At 51.0% G+C, this 20055-nt stretch overlaps 1 protein-coding gene across 5 annotated transcripts in view; it reads left to right on the top strand.

Annotated features, from left to right (window-relative positions):
- Ccdc88c (coiled-coil and HOOK domain protein 88C) overlaps positions 1-19782 on the top strand; it is a 121200-nt gene extending 101418 nt beyond the window's left edge. For 4 of the 5 annotated variants that reach the window (XM_013066828.3, XM_087195479.1, XM_087195478.1 and 1 more), the window contains 7 exons: positions 1695-1784; positions 2572-2810; positions 8166-8372; positions 9848-9916; positions 12160-12228; positions 13678-13946; positions 17510-19782. In XM_013066828.3, coding sequence (XP_012922282.1) covers positions 1695-1784; positions 2572-2810; positions 8166-8372; positions 9848-9916; positions 12160-12228; positions 13678-13946; positions 17510-18523 — 1957 coding nt within the window. In that variant the 3' untranslated portion in view covers positions 18524-19782. The remainder of the gene's footprint in view (positions 1-1694; positions 1785-2571; positions 2811-8165; positions 8373-9847; positions 9917-12159; positions 12229-13677; positions 13947-17509) is intronic. The other variant, XM_004837063.3, reaches the window with a different exon arrangement.
- Positions 19783-20055: the final 273 nt, after the last annotated feature.

Below are 20055 nucleotides of genomic sequence, written 5' to 3'. Positions count from 1 at the left end.
CTGGCCTCGGGGCAGGCCCTGGCAGCCTAGGTCCAGGGAGGGTGATAGGTGTGAGCAGTGTGTCCTCCAGCCAGGCGTGGGAGGGAGGGTGGCAGGAGTCAGTGCTTGCTGCCATCTTCGATGAGAGAGAGCAGCTCAGGAGGGGCGGGGAAGCGGGTGTGGTGCAGAAAGGGCAGGCAGGTAATCTGGGCGCAAGGACCACTGAGGGCAGTGGGAGACAAGGCCGGAAAGGATGGTGCTCCGCCGTGGAGGGCTCCCCTGCCCTGCTGAAACCCTTGGAGTCACTGGGAAAGGGATGTGAGTCTAGGAGGCCTAGGAAGTTTCTAGAAGCAGAGGACAAGAGGAAGAACCCTGGTGCTGGAAGCCAAGTAACCCAAGTTGTATGTCCAGAGTCCAGAGTGGTTTGACCCCTCCGTGCCGTGGTGGCACCCCTGGCGGTGCGCTGGCGTGAGTGTGCCAAAGGCCAGAGAGACATGCTTCTGGAGGACATGGTCACGGTGAACCCCTGGCTGCTGTCCCCGCTCCCTCTGATGTAACGATGTGCTCTCCAGGGCTGCCTGCCTATCTGCTCACCCCTGCCTATTGCAGGATGGTGTATGTGTGAACCCACACTATAATTTGGGGGTAGAAATGACAGTTGCTCAAAGCTAGCACTCTGTAATCCATGAGATGGAATTGACAGCAGAGGTTGGGCAGGTGCTGACTAGAAGGCGCAGGAGCCTGGTCCCAGGGGGATTATTGGGTGACGCTTTGAATTAGAGAGCGTCTGCGTCAGGCCAGCGGGTTGGCACCCTTCCTAGAACTGCTCTGAGCCTGGTGCGTGTGTGGGGCCAAACCCAGCCACGAAAGCAGTGCCACGGAGGCTGGGGAGCCTGGCTGTGAAGATGGTGAGAAGGCACAGACACTGAGCTGAGACCTGGGAGGGGTGCGGGGTGCGGCTGGTGGTCAGGGCTGCACTGTGGCCGCTTTTCCCAGGGTGCAGCCTCACAGTGAGGTCTTGGGAAAACCCGTGGCTTAGGCGGAAGCTCAACAGCTTCAAAACCGAAGGAGCCCAGGCAGCTGCCTCTGCTCTGAACCTTGTTTTCAAGATCACTGTCTGCCTGACCATGCAGGAGCCTTCCAGAGTCAAACAGGAGCATTCCAGACTCCCTAGAGAGCAGAAGTGCCCTGTGACAGGCCAGGGTTCAAGAGGTGTCTATGGTCCTTGGTTTGAAAATCTGAACTGCCTTCTAACGTTTCGAAGTCAGGAGATGCCTCATCCCGAGGTCGACTCCCGTAGCCGGAGTTCATTCCCACGGGGCAGTGATTCTCTGCAGCTGGCCACACCGGTGCCCTCAGGCTTGTTGCAGGACCCACCACTCCCTCTCGCCTCCCCAGGTTGCTCCCATCTCTGGCCTGCCTCTGAGAGCTGTGGAATTTGCTCCTGTGGAGGTGTTAGCAACTGCCCAGCACAAAATGGGCCCGGGCCAGGGTTCTGCCTTTGCTGAACAGCTGGATCCCTGGTGGTCACAGGGCTCCCTGGATCCATGGTAGATGCTTTTGTCTATCTGTTTCAAACTCGGTGACCATTGTGGTGACAAGCTCTCCTGGGTCTGAATCCCAGAGAAGCTTCTGCTTCAGGTGGGGCTGATGAGCAGATTTGTTTTATTTAAAACTTGATGGATTGATAACTTTTCTTTCCCTTCTGTTCACAGAGACAAATTAAATGCCTTACGGAGACATAAGGAAAAACTGGAAGAGAAAATCATGGATCAGTACAAGTTCTATGATCCTGCTCCAAAGAAGTGAGTTGCTCTGATTCAATGACCTAAAAGATGACCTGCACAGCTGGCTTTTCTATGCGGCGAGGCAGCAGCCCTCAGCCCTTTAGTAGGCCCCACCTGTACCACCTTGCTGGCCACCTGTGTGCTCCACCTTGTCCTTGTCAGGAGTGGCAAATGTTGGCCGACCTGGATGAGACAGACTTGCTTTAACCATGAGACCTTTTAAGAGGCAGAGTCTGTGGTCTCAGAGCCACTGAAGCTGGATGGCAGGGTGGTCTTGTCAGGTTTTTGTGTTAAGATTTTTTTTTTTGGTACCGGGGATTGAACTGGGGACCTTGCTCTTGCGAGGCAGGCGGTGGAACCACTGAGCTAAATCCCCAGCCCTGTGTTAAGATTTAACATGATGTGGACAGCCATGTTCCTGTATGGGAAGCCTCAGGTGGAACACCAGCCCCAAAGATGATCACAGCAATGTTCGTGAATGTTGCCATCCTTTTTTTTTTTGGTACTGGGGATCGAACTCGGGTCTTTGTGCTTGCGTAGCAGGCGGCGAAACCACTGAGCTAAATCCCTGGCCCCTATCCTTTTTTTTTTTTTTTTTTTAACGTGCTGGGGACTGAACACCGGTACCTCACACAAGTTAGGCAAGTGCTTCACCAGCCAGCCACACCCTAGCTCAGTGCCACCATCCTGAATCACAAGTAAATGGCCAGACTTCACAGGCTGAGGATAAAAATTCCATGCATTTTAGGGAATCCTGGGGTATGGGAGTGTTGGTTGTACCTTTTAAAAATCTCCTTCCAACTAGGAAGAACCACTGGATTGGAGCCAGAGCCTTAGTGAAATTCATTAAGCCAAAGAAAGAGGGTTCCAGAGAACGACTGAAGTCAACTGCAGACAGCCCGCCCTGGCAATCTGAGTCCTCAGACCCGGCCTCGCCATCAGCTGCTCAGCCTCTCAGATCACAGCCAGAGAACCCCAGCAGTGCCCCTCTGGGCTCAAACTGTGCTGAAGAGCGTGATGCTCACAATGGGCCTGTGGGGAAAGGTAGGACCAGCCATCCAGCTGCGCTAGGGCTTGGGAAGGAGTGTCCTCATGGAGTGTACACGTGCCGATGTGGGACTGTGGAGGGGTGTGTGCCTTCACCTAGCGTGTCACTAATCAGATAGAAACTAGAAATCTGTGTCCCTGTTATGGCAGTGTTTATTGCATAGATTGATAGGTATCTGAATATCCAGAGTTATATTTAACAGGTGCCATAGAGACAAAGTAGTGTATGTGTTTCGGGAGTCCCTCAGATGTGTCAAAGGTCTGCACTAAGCGGTTTCTATAGGAGATCCCAGGGTCATTTAACACACTCTTCATGTATCCAGGTGCTTCAGGAAGTCCTGGGTGGTTCTCATTGTTTAACCTTTGAAAGGCAGGTTAGGGTTTCTTCTCCAGCCATGGGACACAGTGTCTGTCTTCCCTCAGGATTGTCATTTGGAGTGTACCAGGGGTTCTGAAATAAGAGCAGGATTTCTAGTTTTGCATCCTGTATTTTATCAGTGCTCAGAGGCCAGGTCATCTGCACGTTACTTTAAGGCGCTAAAGGAAAATGACTGGCGATCAATAATGGAGTGCTTGGCCACTAAGGAGTGTTATTACATTCTGGTATAGCTATAGTAAAAGAGCTCTTCTAAAAGACAGGCGGGTTTTTATGCATGCACATAAAAGGAAACCATGAGCAAGAGAAATTGCTTATGGTGGTGACAGTGCTGTCACAGTTACTGCCTAGCCTGCAGCGACTCTTGTAAGACACTGTTGAAACCATGCCCTCATTTCAGACCTGTTAAGGTATGAAAAACCTGTGCCTTAGACTCTAGTAAACACAGGTTCCCTTCAACACTGTGAAAATTTCAAATTTCCTTTTTTTTTTGGTACTGGGGATTGAACTCAGGACCTTGTGCTTTCGAGGCAGGTGGTGGAACCACTGAGCTAAATCCCCGGCCCTCAAATTTACTTTTAAATGCCAGGCCTGTACCTGAGTGATTTAAATCTTTACAGAAGACATCAGGACTTTCTGGAGATCATGTTAGGGAACCTGGTGCTCTTGGGCTGGTGATTGAAGCCCTGAGGACCAATGACAAGTACCCTGAGTTGTCAGGTGCACAAGCCTTTTAGGGGCAACATTCACCAAAAGTACCTGTGTGTCACTGTCAAGAGCAGAAAAGAAACGTGCACACGCACGCACATGGCTTGGGGACGGATGCTCACATGTCTGCTGTGGACGGGCAGGAGAGTGGGTGAACAGCTCCTCTGCGAATAAAAGATACCTAGGGTGCCTGTTGCTTCACATTTCCATGCTGGCTGTTGCTTGAGTTTTGACATTTATCATCTCAACTTGTGTCATTCCCTACATTGAATTAACTAACTATAATCAGTCCAATTGAGTGGGAAATTTTTCAGACGAAAATGCTTGCCTGGTCCAAACAGTTGAACCGATCCATGAATGAGCAGGTCACCAATAGTTACCGGGAGCAGCATGGCTGGAGCCTGTCTCAGGGCTCAGCTCCCTTTTAACTACATTGTTTACTGTATCTGTCCCATTTAATCCTAACTGCCCTGTGAGGTAGGCATCAGTATCCCCCGCTATACACACACACTTTTGTGTGAGTGTGTGTGGTACTGGGGGAGTTGAACCCAGGGCCTTCAGACTGAGCTACATCTCCAGCCCTTTTTTAATTTTTTTAACTTTTTAGATCTCACTAAGTCACTGAATTGCCTGGGCTGGGCTTGAACTTGTGATCCTCCACCCTAGCCTCCGAGTGCTGAGATTATAAGCTCACCACCAGGTCCTGCTGCTCTCCATTCTTAAAGCCAAAAAAGTAAGGCTCAAGCAAGTTAAATACTTGGTGCTGAAGTAAGAGGGATCTGAACACAGGTCAGCCCCAGCCAACACCTCAGCTTGTGCTGCCTGCAGGTCAAGCTTCTTTGGTCCCTAAAGATGCTAAACAAACATGCCTCCGGGCTCCTGCTTAGAGCCCCTCCCTGAGCTGGACAGCAGGGTCACCAGCAGGCCACTTTCCTGGCATAAATTGTCCCTTATTCTGTGCTGTGGGCCATGGCCATCGGGTGGTGCTGTGGAGAAAGAAACAGCATCAAGTCTGAAACCCAAAATCTCTTAGGGTGGAAGCACACACCAGTAATCCTAACTACTCAAGAGCCTGAAGCAAGATCGAAAATTCACTGCCAGCCTGAACAACTTAGCAAGACTGTCTCACAAATTTACAAAAACAATAAAACTTGCTCCTTGGGTTCATTTTCCCAGTACCACCACCACCACCAAAAAACCAAAAAAACCCACTTAGGTTGGTTAATGCCAAGACAAGAAGACAAGGCATGCTCAAGAAGTTAGACCAATTGTCAGCTTTGTCAAGATTGTATATTTAGGGCCAGGAATTTAGCTCAGTAGGTCCTGAGTTCGATCCCTGGTTGGGGGTTGGGGGGAGATTGTATATGTAAAGGGCCAGGAGTGGAGGAGAGCTGAAAGGAAATAGTGACTTTTCTTGGCATTAAGGGGTTATGGGTATGAAAAAGGTATGCGATTATATCTAGACTCATCCTGTCAAAAGAGGTGATTTTGGAGATGCAGAAGTGATTTGTGAGTGCTCGGGTGGACCATGCCTTGACAGCAGGCTAAGAGCACACCACGAAGGGTTTCCGAGTTTTAAGGGGAACCGGAGCAGTTGGAACTGTTGTCAGGGACCCTGTCACTAATACGGATGAGTAAGAAGCTGGGTCCTAGCTCAGCAAGCATTCTAATTTAATAACTTACCACGCTGAAATTAAAAAATCATCTAAACCACTGGCTCCTTGGGCAGTGTATAATTCTCCTCATGCTGAGTGAGTAACTGGGTGGCATTAGGTGCCACTAAATTAACTAAATTGAGTCAGAACATCAGTGACTCAATGAGCCCCAATTCGGGTCTGAGATATTGGATCTCGTCCCTGTCTGTCCTGCATTTGGACAGGCTACTATTTCCTTAGTGCATTTTGCTGCTTTAGATTCATTTGTGATTATTGTTAATTTCATTGTTTTTCCTTCCTCTTTTGGGTTATCCGGGTGATAACCAATTTAGCTGCTCAGCACAAAAAGAGTCCCTTTTTGAGAAGCAAAAGCAAGGACAAAGACAAGCCTCCAACGGCCCACCCGACTCTGTCTAAACGCCTGCGGTTCTGGTCTTCCTCCGACATCCCGTCCTCTCCTAACGAGCCTGTCTCTTTCTCAGACATTGGAGATTTCTAATACCTTCCTTTACCATGTGTCTGCATCGTGTGTCCTCCTCCATTTCTGAAATTCAAAGTCAGTACCTAAAGGCCGCATGGCCTACAGCGGACCCCTGCTCCTGACCCCAGATCCAAATTAGCCAGTGTGGATTCTCAGTTCCAAATAGAAGATGAGTTGTCACACTCCCTGGACTATTTCTTCAGCACAGCACAGTTTTAGGGGACCCTCAGGACATAAGAGCTCGTGTCCTTGGGCCAGGATGTCCATGCTCAGTAAGTCGCGTAACCATGTATCCCCACCCCTGCAGGCTTGTGTCATGCCCCTGTGTCAAGCAGAAGTGGTCAGTGTCGCTGTGCTTCCTAAAACATGTAGCCTGCATCAAGTGAGGTTTTAAAGACTTATTTTGAAGCAGCTAAAGTTAAAATTGCTGCCTTTTCGTCCCCCATCTTTGTCAGAACACTGAGTCGCTGGCATCGCTAGCGAGGGCCTTGTTAGAGGTGTTCAGTGATTTGAAGGATTGATTGCTCTGTCTAAGCGTATGGAACAATTGGATTGATTTTGCCCAGCCAGAGTCAAGCCCAGAATGAAGTTTTATGTCTGTGCTGTGCTCCTCTGACATCTTGGATGCTGAGATTAAAACAGCAGTGGACAGAAAGAACATTGGCACACAAAATCACACCCAGAGCCGAGGAGTGTGCTGGACAGGGGCCACTGCCCACTGCAGTCCTTCCTGTCTGTCTCCAGCCACTCTGGTCCCGCCCTGGTTTGGCTCTGTCCTTAGGCCACCTGCGTGGCTACTTGCATGTTTCCCCTGAAGTTTCCAGTTCAGTTTATCTGAAAATTAAAGGCTATTGTTGGTACTTTGCTGTAAAAGGAAAATAAGTGTCACCATAAAAGCAAGTAACTATAAAAATAAACCCATAACTCTGAAAATGTTACAGTTGGCCAATGTCCCGCTGGCACCATCTCATGACCCTCGCTTTGGGAGCACCGGGCTGCCTAGGGCCTGGTCCCCAGAGCCCTGTTCTCCTTGCATGCTGTCAGAATCGCGCTGTCTGTCTGCCTGCTGCTTACGCCGCCTGTTGTCCATTTCCACTTCCGCTCCAGATCCTCATTTCCACCTCACCCCTGGGATGGCCTGTCCCACTTCATTCCACCAGACTTGAATCTTGCTTCTCATCAAGGTTATCTTTCAAAATCCAAATTTTCCAGCTGGGCTTGGTGGCACATGCCCCTAATCCCAGCACTTAGGAGGCTGAGGCAGGAGGATTATTGAGAGTTTGAGGCTAGCCTGAACTACAAAGTGAGACCCTGCCTCAGAAAAGCAAAACAAGACAAATCCAAATTTGCCCTTGATTTCAGATCACAATATCTGGGCACAGTGAGCCCAGACCCTGGGAGGCTGAGAGGGCAGGCAGATGGCCCAGTCTGTGGAGGAGCCAAAATCTCCCTGAAACCCACGACCCTTGGGTAGAGTGGGACATAGTACAAAATGCTTTGTCACCTGTTAGGAAGCTCAGCATATTCTTACCTTCTGTTTGAAGTGCCCATCCTCTCTTCCACCTACTTGCCTTAAATATTTTTGTATAATTTTATTTAATTTTCACAAGAGTATGTATTCTTGGTAGAAAAATTAACACTGCCAAAAAGCCTGGGATACGAGGTAAAAATGTCACTTGTGGTCCATCTCACCGTGCAGAGATGGAGGCTTCTCTTTTTAGAAGATGAAAACAGTTGAGAGGTTGGCAGTAGACCTCGCTCCAGAGGCCTTCCTTTAGCACGTGGGGCTCAGGTTTGCCGTGGTCCTAAGTAGAGCTGTCCGGACCCTTGGCAGGGAAGCAGGGACAGGAGCGGGGTATGGCGGTGGAGGACATGTGCCCTGTGCTGGCCTTGTGCCTGCGTTGGGTTTATCCCCCTGAATTCTCCATTTCCCCCTGGCCTTCCAGGCCTGGAGGTCTGACCCTGCCTGGAGCCACAGTGGCCTCGTGGGGATAGAACCAAGTGGAGGCTCCTGTACATCGGGGCAGGAGGGGCAGTGCCCAGCTTCTGTGGTCTGTGTGCCTGCTACGCCTGCTTCGGGCCTCAGCGTGCTCGCCCCGCCTGGGCACGGCTTGTGCAGCCTCACTTCTCAGTGTCCTCTTCTGCCCCAGGCCCTGGGGATCTAAAACCAAAGCGAGGGTCCCCACACGGAGGCGGCCTGGACCGCACAGATGCCTCCACCAACCCAGCCACGAAGTCCTGGCCCTCAGAGCTGGGCTCCCAGACCTGCTCGGCCTCGGTGATCACAGCAGCCCCCTCCAGTTCCACCCCTGCCCCCCGGCTCCCAGGTCGCCCCAAAGGTGAGTGTGGGCCCCTCTGGAGGGGTGACTCGAGCCCAGATGCTTCCTAAAATCCCCAGCTCAGAGCCAAAAGGGTGCTGCAGGGTGTGAGCAGAGGGGTCACACTGTGACAGCCCTGGGTGTCCCAGATGCAGGTTCAAACCTCAGCTCTGCTTTCAGCCAGGAACTTCTGACAAGTTAACCACCAGGAGGCCCAAGTGTCATGGGAAAAGGTCAGATACCCTCCACCTCCTGCCAGCGTATTGGCACCAGGTGGTCCCAGAAGAGAGATAAAGTGTGGCCAGGCACCAGAGTTTGGGCTAAAGCCAGGAGGAGTGCCCTTGTCCCTTCATGCTAGGAATCTAGAGGAGCTCTCTCCAGAGAGGGTGACCGGCCTGGAAATCCATTGACACAGCCGAGGCCCAGGGTCCCACACTGAGAACATGATCAGGGAAGGATCCACAGGGCTACTGGCTCCCAGGGTGTTGGGCTGTGCACGTTCAGATCTTCAGACATGAGAGTAAAATACTCTTTTAAGTAATCTCATTAGCTGGAGAGATTCCCAGTGGAGTGGCTCAGTCAGCATTCGCCAGGTCAGGCCCTCTACACCCCCCAGGAGAGCAAAACCAAAGCCAGAGGTACCTGGAGTGAGCCGGAGTATCATGAAACATGGAGATGACACTTGAAAATGCCCAGCACCAGTAGAGTCAGAGATAAGAGAAGCTGCTGTACCCATGAAACAAGAACAGGAGGCTAGAAAAAGGAGCCATGTTGGGGGTGGGGCTCTGCAAATTTAAAATATGAAGAGGGAAAGATAATGCTTAACATGTGAAACCACACTGTGTAATTTGAGAGAGGAGAGAAACAGCTAATGGAGTTGAAGGTGACTGTTCTACCTCTGGGTGTTAGACGTCTAGGGCAAGGTTATTTTTCCTGGTGAAGGCACCCACTCAGCTCTGGAAGCCTTGGACATACACAGCCTTGGTCAGTTGGGCAAAACAAAAAGCGACACAGACAGTCCCTGCACTCGGGGGACAACCCGGATGTTCATTGTCAGAGTGGAGACTCTCTTGTCCGAGGCAGAGATGGTGGCGGGCTCCGGGGTGTGTGTACGCATAGAGCCTGGGTGCAGGGCTGTCTGAAGAGTTGGCGTCTCCCTTGAGGTGCTGTCCTTCCTCATACCTGGTCTCTAGGCCAGAGCTCAGCTTTACCTACAGGTCCCTGTCATCGCAGAGGGCAGATGGGACATAAAGTTCAATTGGCTAGGAGTCAGGAGTGTGGCTGTACCTCCTCTTCCGAGATAGAAAATAAGGGGAAGCATGGGAAAGGCGAGTGCCCGCAGTACTGTCCACGCTCACCTCCCTCTTCCTGAGAGCTGGACATTGCCACCGTTCAGGGGCTGTCCAAGGGTCAGCTGCTGGCTGTCCAGCCGAGGCAGCAATGCCGCGAGTGGTACCTATGTCAGAACTGACTCATCCTCTGAATTCCCACCGCAGGCTACAGTTCAGACGACAACCTCTGTGAGGCGTCCCTGGAGCTCGAGGGCACCCCGCACAGGCAGCATGGTGAGTGGCCACCCGGGTGGCCCTTTGGCTTGGGTCCCAAGAGCAGATCTTGTTCGTGGCCCTTTGCCCAGATCTCCCCAGGCTCCCCTTCTCTGTCCTGTCCAGAGGCCTGAGCCCTAACTCCTACTTGCACCCCTCCAGTGCCGGGGAGCTCACTACCTTCCTAGCACCCCAGGTTTGGAAGCTGACACACCGCCTCTAAAGTGCCCCTCACACAGGAAGCATCAATTTGAGGAAGGCCTCTCATTGTCCTCTCCTGGGTTTTGTCTGTTCATGGTAGCTCTGGGTTGTAGTAAGTCTTAGAAAATGTTAGAAGCGCATGCCATTTGAATTAAGGTATTGTAAAGTTCTGCAGAAGGGGAAACAGTAAATGACCTCAGGCTCCTCAAAAATTACAAGTTGCTTTGGGTTAGACTCTCCCTCCTCCTCTTCTTCCTTCCCTCCCCTCCTTCCTCCTCCTCCTCCTCTTCTCCATCCACTTCCCTCTCCTCCTCCTCCTCCTTTTCTTTCCTTTTCTTCCTTTTCCTTCTTTTCCTTCTTTTCCTTCTTTATGCTAGGGATTGAGCCCAGTTCCTCACACATGCTTGGCAAGCACTCTACTGAGCTATACTCCAGCCCTTAATTTTTGAAAAACAACCCTAGAAGGCTAGAAAAATAATCCTTTAAAAAAATTTTTTTACATCGAATTTAGTGTACGTCAGAGGTGCTGGCAGTAAGCGTGGGAGCTAGCGTAATCTCCTACCCTGTCTGCTGTGTGAGAAGTGTGAAGATGTTGACATTTGTGCACACAAGTTAGACATTTATGATTTCTTTGAGTAAACACAGGCTTTGCAATGAGACCATTGCCCCCAGGGACCCCTTCTGTCTTTACTAGGCCACACAACAGGAGGAAGCCACTGTGTACGCTTGGTGGACCTCATCTCGAGGCCAGGGGTTTTCTCTGCAGTGTTCTGCCTCCACAGCCTCTCTTGTCATGAGAGGGAAGGGGGAAGGGAAGGCATCTGCGGTGCCTTTTCCTTGTAGTGACACTTACTGCCTTTTTCCAGAATGATGTGCATTTGTTTATTTCAGATTTTCCCTTCTCAGAGCAGGGACACACTCTGCTGTTTTGCTGTTCTTGATCACCAAGTCTTTTTTGGTTCATCCCCCAAAACAGTTTGCTCAGAGTCTTTTTCCAGATGCCTACTGTTTGCAGGGCTCATCAGCACTTGGGAACTGGGCGCCCTATAGACCCGGGAAACCTGAGCAGCTTCTCCCTGGGAACCCCAAGCACAGGCTGGCTAGTATTTCTGCCGGCTCCCTGGCAGGTCCGCCTGGGACCTGCCTGGGCCTGGGGCTTGCAGGGTGACTGATACACTGTCCCTGGCCCCCAGGGGCTCAGAGCCCAGGAGGATAGCTATTTTCTCACGAGACACTGTGACGGGGTGAGCTGCTGGAGGAGGGGCCGTGCGTGAGTGGTCTGCGGGCCGTGGCAGGGATGACCCACCCTCTGCAGGGGGTGGTGCCCAGCTTCCCAGGGTCTGCAGCAGGCCAGCGCCGAGCAGACCCACTCAGGCAGCACCCACGGCAGCCAGGAGGGCTGCGTGCCCTCCATACTTGTCACCTAAGCCTTGGCTTTTCCCTTGGAAACATCTAAATTTGAGGCAAGTGATGCAAAAGAGCTGATGAAAGGCAAACAATCAGGAGAAGCATTTTTGCTCCTTTTTGTCCTGAGGTCCCAGCACCCCTGTCTGTGGTCACTGCCAGGGACACCACCCCATGCACAGGCACACATTTGCACATTTATACACATGCACACATACTGCCCTGGATAGCACCTCGTCCCTCCCTTAGAAGGGGCTGGTCATGTGTGTTCTGAAAAGCTCTGTGCAGTGATTTTGGTGCCCCCCACCTTGACCCTTGGTCTACCCTGAGCAGTCCTTTGTCTGCTTTCTGTATTGGGCTCGGGAGATTTCCTTCGTTGCTGAAGTTGTTTTAAAGCACAGCTCTAGACCTAGTGAAAACTGATAGCCAAAGCTGCTGGTCATCCACAGCCTGCCACGTGCTGTGCCTGGCATTCTGCTGGTGCCTCTAAGTTGCTCTGAGAGCATTCAGAGAATCCACAGTTCTTCCTTCCTGAGGATGCCGACCCTTGCGTTGGCAGTGAGTTGCTTTGGCTACATGCTTTTCTCAGATGAGATGGTTTCCCTGGGGACCTATGTGGTCCCTGCCCTCTTACTTTAAGCAGCACCGTTTCCTTGCAGTGTCTCGTCCAAGCAGCTTGGAGAGCAGCAGAAACACATCTAGCAACAGCTCACCTCTGAGCCTCAAAGGTAAGGCTGCCCCCGCTGAGTCCTTTAGTTATTGGGATGTTTGGCTCTGGGCTCGTGTTATGCTTAAGAGATTAGAAACTCTGGTTAACAAGACTTGCACATGCATTGTGATGCATTCGTAGGCCACACAGTGGGCTTGCAAATACAGGTTAGGGAGTTTGAATGGATTTGGTTTCAGATCATTTCTGCCCCTTGCTCTGAGGACATGGACAAGTCACAGACCTGAGTGAGCCACATCGTCCTGGAGTGGAGTAGGGTCAGTTGTGTCTCTCCAGTGTGGCCAGAGAACAAGTGGGGATGACTTTGATTCTTTTAACTGTTGTATTTTGCTTATGGTTTAGATAGTGACCCCTGTGTATTTGGAAGAACGTGTGTGCTATCATTGCCCTCTTTTCCTGAGACCATAAACTTTTTTGTTTTTTTGGTAGTGGGGATCGAACTCGGGACCTTGCGCTTGCAAGGCAGGTGCCGGAACCACTGAGCTAAATCCCCAGCCCCACCATAAACTTTTTTTTTTTTTTTTGGTACCAGGAATCAAACTCCGGTCCTTGCACTTGCGCAGCAGGTAGTGAAACCACTGAGCTAAATCCCCGGCCTCCCACCATAAACTCTTTTTTTTTTTAGTATATGTGCTGCTGAAGCGAGCCACCCCACCATAAACTCTTAAAAGGATTTATTTTCTTAGCTTCCACGGGGCCCCTGGAAGACCTAGCACAGTGGTAGTGAGCCTACAGCACCCATGCGCAGCAGGCTGTTTGTATCATTGAAAGCTCTAAAAGTTTTGCCATCCCTGACCTAGCATGTAGTAGGTGCTAATCAAACTTGTAACAGATGGATGAGGGCTAGTGATAATTTAAACTTTAGTGATAATTTAAATTTTAGTGCTGACTCCAGCAGCACAGGTATTAAAAATGGAACAATAGGAGATTTATGTGTCCCTGATGCAAGGGAGACAACCAAATTACTGAATCCATCCATATTTTTACACAGTGAACTCCAATGTACAATTTATTCCTTAGTATAAACACTTTGCACTTACAGCTTCAGTTTTTGTTTTGTTTTGTTTTCGTTTTTTGAGTCCGGGGATCAGACTCGGGACTTGGTGCTTTTGAGGCAAGCGGTGGAACCACTGAGCTAAATCCCCGGCCTTAGCTTCAATATTTTTTTGAACCAGGGGAAACTGTTAGTAGTCCCAGGAGATAGACTTTCTTTTTAAAACTTTCTTACACTTAAATTTCATCTCATGTTAATTTGCTTTTAAAAGCCAAAGTGAAGCACCAAAGGAGTCCCAAAAAATCCTTGAGCATCCAGAATCATAGCCAGCGGGTGTCAGCCCTGGGTTTGGGGCAGGGTTTTCTAAAGCCTGGGTTTTGAGTGAGCCAGAGACAGCACAGCGCCCACCAGTAGCAGGAGAGGGAGCTGGACTGACCTGTGCCTGTCTCTGCCCAGGTTCCTCCGACCAGCTCTACGGCCGCTCCGAGAGCTTCAGCAGTGAAGATCTGATCCCTAGCAGGGACCCCAGCACCCTGGGACACGGTGCCCTCAGCTGCCATGAGTACCCCCTGCCCCGGAATCGGCCTCTCCCCCAGGAGGCTTCCCAGAAAAGGGGCGTGGCCACAGCCCACCCTGGGGTGCGGCCCTGTTCAGCCTCCCCCAGCAGTGAGATGGTCACCTTGGAGGAGTTCCTGGAGGAGAGTAACCGCAGCTCCCCAACCCACGTGAGTGTCGGGCATGGAAGAGCGCCACTGGCCCCCTCTCTCCTGGCTCAGGAAGTGCGGGTGGGGGGCGTGATAAAGGCCCTGGTGCAGGGCTGGCTTGGCTGGGGCAGGATATCAAGACCCACTGGCCAGCAAATCACCACCAGCCCCCACACCACAGGGGCTGTGTTCCCCTAGGTTTGAAGTGAGAGTGTGAGCGGAAGGTCAGGATCCCACACTAGGTTTTGTGGCAGAGCTTTGACTACCTCTTACCCTGCGTCTTCTCAAGCATTGGTTGACAACTTGGAAGGGCCTTTGGCGGGCCAGAGAGCAAATGTTTTAGACTTTCTGTAGTTCCGTTGCAGCTATTCTGCTCCACTACTGTAGAGAAAGCAGATATTGCCCACATGTAAGTGAATGGGACTGGCTGCTGTCCAGTAAAATTTGTGTTATAGCTGGGGATTTAGCTCAGTGGTTCCACCACCTGCCTTGCAAGTGCAAGGACCCAAGTTCGATCCGCAGTACCAAAAAAAACCCCCAAAAATGAAAAAAAAATTTATGTTATGGACACCAACATTTGAATTTCATGTGATTTTCATGTCATGAAATAACCATTTTTTTTTTTGGTACTGGGGATTGAACTCAGGATTTTTTTTTTTTTTTTTTTAAGTGGTACTGGGACTGTACCCCAGGGTCCTGTGCATGCTGGGCAAGGGCTCCCCCACCAAGCTACACTACTTTTATTTATTTTATTTTATGTTATGTTATTTTATTTTATTTTGTTATTTTATGTTATTTTATTTTATTTTATGTTGTTATTTTGTTATTTTATGTAATTTTATTTTGTTATTTTATGTTATGTTATTTTGTTATGTTATTTTGTTATGTTATTTTATTTTGTTATTTTATGTTATTTTATTTTGTTATTTTATGTTATGTTATTTTATTTTATGTTATGTTATTTTATTTTATTTTATTTTATTTTATTTTATTTTATTTTATTTTATTTTATTATGACAGGGTCTTACTATGCTCTTTAGGCTGGTCCTGATGTCACCATGTAGCCCAGGATGGCCTTGAGCTCACAGTGATCCTCCTGCCTCAACCTCCCGAGTGTGGGGATTTCAGGCCAGGCGTGTGCTACCACACCCAGTTTCACACTACTTTTTATTTGATTTACTTATTTATTTATTTTGGTACCAGGGAGCTAAATCCCCGGCCCTATTTATTTATTTATTTATTTATTTTGTCGCAGTATTTTTTCTTGAATGATTTGAGAATAAAAGCTCTGAGCTCACAGGTTGTAGGAGAACAGGCGGCAAGCCAGGCCCAGCCTCCAGGGTGCTGACCTCTGCCCTGCACCCCCAAGGCCACCCACTGACAGACCCTCCTGCCTGCCACCTTTGTGCTGCTCAGTGTCACCTTTGTGCTGCCTCTGCCTCTGGGCACGCTCTGCCTGAATTCAGTAACCCGAGCTTTTGGGTTATTGAGTGAATGGAGTACACTGTCTTCACATTGTCTGAATGACAATGACAAGTTATAATACTTCCATCTTTCTCACTCCCTTTAAATAAACACACCTGGACTTTATCTGGCCAGATTTAGTAAACTACGACCGGTACAAACAGGGCATAGTGACACAGAGACCTTAAAATAGTTGTTCAGTAGAAATTTATTGAGCACCTGTGCACAGGCAGCATGCATGGTGCCTGCTATGGATAAACAAAGCAAGCCAGTTGACCAGTAGGTTGACATTGCCTATGAAACCTCGTAGTTGGCACAGAAAGGAAACACGACATGGTCCTTGTCCCCCCTCACTCGCTAGGACATTGGTCCCCACTACCCTCATGCTCCTGACACACCTACTGCCCTCCCCAAGCAGGCTCCTAAGGCAGACAGCATCTCTCAACCCAGAGAAGTGACAGCAGGGTCCCCCCAATGCCCGCGCTCCCCGAATGTTAATGATGCTGGGGCTCCCTTGGTCGCCAGAGAGGGTGGTCTCCCGAGGTATCAGAGACTTGAGAGTATCCTGACCCAGATGCTGCACGATCTCACTTGTCTGTAGAAACCAAAAATGTTGATGTCGTAGGAGAAGTGAGTAGACCAGTGGATGCTAACGAGCAGGAAGGGCAGTGGAGGAGAATGGAGGGTGATTGGTAATGGACACCAACTGCAGCTGACAGGGATAAGTTCTGGTGTCTCATAGTACAGAGGGTGATGAGAGTTTATAAGTATTACACATTTCATGAACTAGAAGATGTGAAGGCTCTGACACAAAGGAATGACTAATATGTAGGAGATAGAAATGCTAGTTACCCTGATTTGAGCATTACACGTTGTGGGCACATATTAGATTATCACATTGTACCCCATAACTATGTGCAATTCTTACAAGTAAATTAAAAAAGAATTGTGCAGAGAGATGCTGGTTAGTGTAGAGAATGGCCCTGGTGTCAGACAACCCTGGCTTTAACCCCATATCTGTTACTTACTCTAGATGCATGCCCCACTTAACCTTTAGGACTTAAGTTTGAGGTGTCACACGTGGTTTTATTCAACTTTTGCAGCACCCTGCCAGGTGGCTTTGAGAAGGAAGCGAGTGTTTTAGCAAATGCACTTACAGCTCCTAGCACAGCTCCAGGTGCGGTGGTGATTCACGGCGCCTGTGGGTATCGGGCTCTGGGTCTCACTGGACTCCCCCTGGGGTCTGTGGTAACGCAGCAGAGTGCAAGATGATCAGGCCCTCTGTCGGATGTGTTCATGGGGCGAGCTATTGGCAGGTGACACCCAGCAGGTTACAGCAGGCCAGGGTCTGACTCCATGAGTGGGCAGCCTCTGACCTTATGTCCTGCCTGCGTGATCTCCTCTCCCCCTTCCGTGTCCATCAGCCTCAGGAGGCTCCTCTGCTTGGCCTCTCCTCTGCCAGGCTGGGAGGGGCTGAGCAGAGTCAGCGATCTGGGCTTCCAGGGTGGTGGCAAAAGACACCTGCTCCCTGGGCAGGGGAAGCAGGGCCTGGGGCAGCAGCCTAATGGGACCAGTGCTGCCCCGCCCTCCCGCTTCTGGGCCCTCTGCCTCTCTGGCTCCCAGCCACACCCCTCCCCCTCTGCCTGTCTCTTCCCTTTCTCAGACCATGAGAACGATTCGGGTGGCAGTGTGGGTTTTGGCTTTCCAGGCGCAGGCCTTTCCTTGTCCTCATGATGTTCCTGAGCCTGCTGGAATCTGGGTCACACCAGTAGCTTTCTAGATGCTGCTCGGTGTGGTGGAAAAAAGAGAAACAGATTGAAACAGTTGTGGTCAAGCTGTCGCAACAGTGCCAGTGGCTTTGTGGGAAGTCATTTTCCTCTCTGGATCTGTTTCCTTATTTGTAAAGTTAGCAGGCTGCCTGGGTGGCACCTGGGGTTCTTTCCCCAAAGATCCTGCGCTGCCTGGCCCCTCACCACCTTGACCCTATCTGGGGCCTTGCCCTGGAGAAGCTGGGCAGGGGCAGGAAACTTCAGTCCTGGCTGTGGGGGCCTCGGTGCACCCTGCAGGAGGAGGCTCCCAGACCTGCAGGCCTCACTTCCTACTTCCTGTCTTCACTACAGGACACTCCCAGCTGTCGGGATGACCTGCTAAGTGACTACTTCCGAAAGGCCAATGATTCCCCGGCCATTGGAGGCCCACCAGGACCTCCTGCCAGGAAGGAGGGAGCCAAGATGCCCACCAGCTTTGTGGCCCCCACCGTGAAGATGGCCATCAGCACCTCCGAGGGGAGGCAGCTGAAGCCTGGGCATTATGTGAAGCCGAACTTCAGACCGACAGAAGCAGAGGTCCCAGTGGGTCCCCCTGCAAGACAGGCCCAGCCTCCCCAGAGCCTGTCTCTGGGCAGACCCCGGCAAGCCACAATGACCCCTGCTTCCCACACCCCTGCCAGTCGGAGTGCATCCCTGAGCCGTGCCTACAGCCTGGCCTCTGCCGACCTTCTCCGGGCCAGCGGGCCAGAAGCCTGCAGACAACAGTCCCCTCAGAAACTGGGGGGTCCTGAGGCCTTGGGGAGCAGAGAGACAGGCAGCCACGCCCTGCAGAGCCCTGTACCTCCCAGCTCTCATAGCCTGGTACGGGAGCGGACCCCACTGGTGGGCAAGGCTGATGGCTCCTGCGCAGGCCCTGGCCCCCGAAACCGGCCACCAGACACCAGGCGCTTCTCACTGGCTCCCCCGAAGGAGGAGAGGCTGGCACCCCTGCAGCAGTCCGCCACGGTCCCCGCCATTGCCACCACCACAGGCAGCAGTGGCAGTAGCTCCCAGCTCCAGCACTTCTCATCTGCTGCAGCCCCTGCCACCAGGACCAAGCCCAAAGTGCTCCCCCATTCAGGGGAGGTAGCCACCGTGGCCCCGGTCCGGGTGGGGCTCAGCATCTCAGAGGGAGACAAGAACCTGGGTCAGGGCCACTCTGAGGGCCTCCTGGCCAAGAGCCCTGGTAGGTCACCTGACTCAGCTCCCCATGCCAGCCGGGGCCCTGAGGACTTCAGCCGTGGGGGCAGCTCAAAGAGCACCCCAGCATCCCCGGAGCCAGGCGGGGACCAGCAGACAGTGTGGTACGAGTATGGCTGCGTGTGACTCTCGTAGATCAGCAGCTCCCGAACCTCAGACTACTGATGCGCCTTCTGATCCCGATGGCCTTTCCTCCTGTTTGTCCATGGTGCCGGGAAGGGGTTTAAAATGGAGAAAGGGTCCCCACATAACTGTCCTGTTTATCTTGTAGGTGGAAACACTGTGCCAAGTCCTAAGAGGAGCACACTCCTGGGTGTGTGTTGCATCTTCTGTGTCTATAGCTTCCAGTAGCTGGTGTCTTTTGAACAATTCCGCTTAGCATGGGGACCACTTAGAATGCAATGATAAAACCCACTGACCCCAAAGCAGACACTATTTGAGTGGGCCCTGGTAGAACACTCGTTTGCAACCTGTTGACCTCCTTTAAGGTATGCATGTGTGCATGCACACACCAAGCTCACAAGGTGGGCTCAGCTCTGGAAACCCCAGTCCCTTCCAAAAGCCATTAGGTCCTAGAGGAAGCCCAGACTTGCCAAACTACCAAGATCCGGGGGCCACTGAGCAGGGCTCATCATGAGCTGACTGTTAAAAGCCAGGAGTATTACATCCTATCCCTGGGGTCCAAACTTCCCTTCACCCCATGGCCAAGATAGCCTTCAGGGCCCATTTTGGGTGGCCTTGGGCACTTGCCTCCCTCCTTCAGCTGGCTTCTGGGCTCTGCTTGGTGGCCTCCAGGGATGGGACTCCCTAGCCTTCTCTGGCTCACTGTTCTACAAACACTGGATCCGCTGGGGCTGGGGCATGGAGCAGAGGGAGACCCCAACCCTGGCCTGGCAAGTGCGGCGCGCAGTGGGGAAGCCTGTCCACAAGCGGGGGTGCACACTTGGTTTGTGACATGGCTGTAGCGCCCAACTTACCCCGTCTCAGATGGGCTGTTGATTTATTTCTGAATAACTCAAGTAGAAACCAAATTTCTCTTTAATATATTAAGTATGTACGCACTTGTAAAGTATATATACTGGGGGGGGTCTATTTATGTTCCATTTGGGTCATTCTTTTCTCTCAGGAATCTTACCTGCTGCTCTGTGTATTTGGTCAGATTCTTGACACATTTAGTTTCCTATCATAAAGGTGCTTTTCCTGGGTCAGACTAAACCTATTGGCTTTTTGTTAAAGATTGTTTTTCCCTTTTGATTTAATGGGCTGAGGAAGAAATGAGGCTTGAATGTTAACAAGATCCATTGTAGGGGAATTTTGGGTTGTGTGTTAAATAGCCATTCATTCTGGAACACAAGGGCAGGGTTGTAGTAAAACAATGGAACAGAGCGAGTCCTGGCTTTCCTCATTACACATTATTGGCAGCGTCGAATGGGGGCTGCAGAGAGCTCAGGCTCCCTGCTTAGGTCCCCAGGTCTCCTGGGCCTTGGATGTGCCTTGCTTTACCAGTAGGTACACAGAGCCGCCCTGCAATGGGCCATAACAAATGTGAATAGCAAAGTTTCTTGTACAAATCCCCACCCACACCCCATGAACCCCATGTTGCATTTAAGTCAGCGTAAACCAAATCTTTTCCCATACTGAGGATTGAACCCAGGGAC

This window comes from Heterocephalus glaber, unplaced genomic scaffold (genome assembly GCF_053883595.1).
Source record: "Heterocephalus glaber isolate CG9 unplaced genomic scaffold, H.glaber_assembly_v1.0 deba00001608, whole genome shotgun sequence".
In the NCBI taxonomy this organism is placed as follows: domain Eukaryota; kingdom Metazoa; phylum Chordata; class Mammalia; order Rodentia; family Bathyergidae; genus Heterocephalus; species Heterocephalus glaber.
This window is presented reverse-complemented; position numbering and strand designations above follow the sequence as displayed.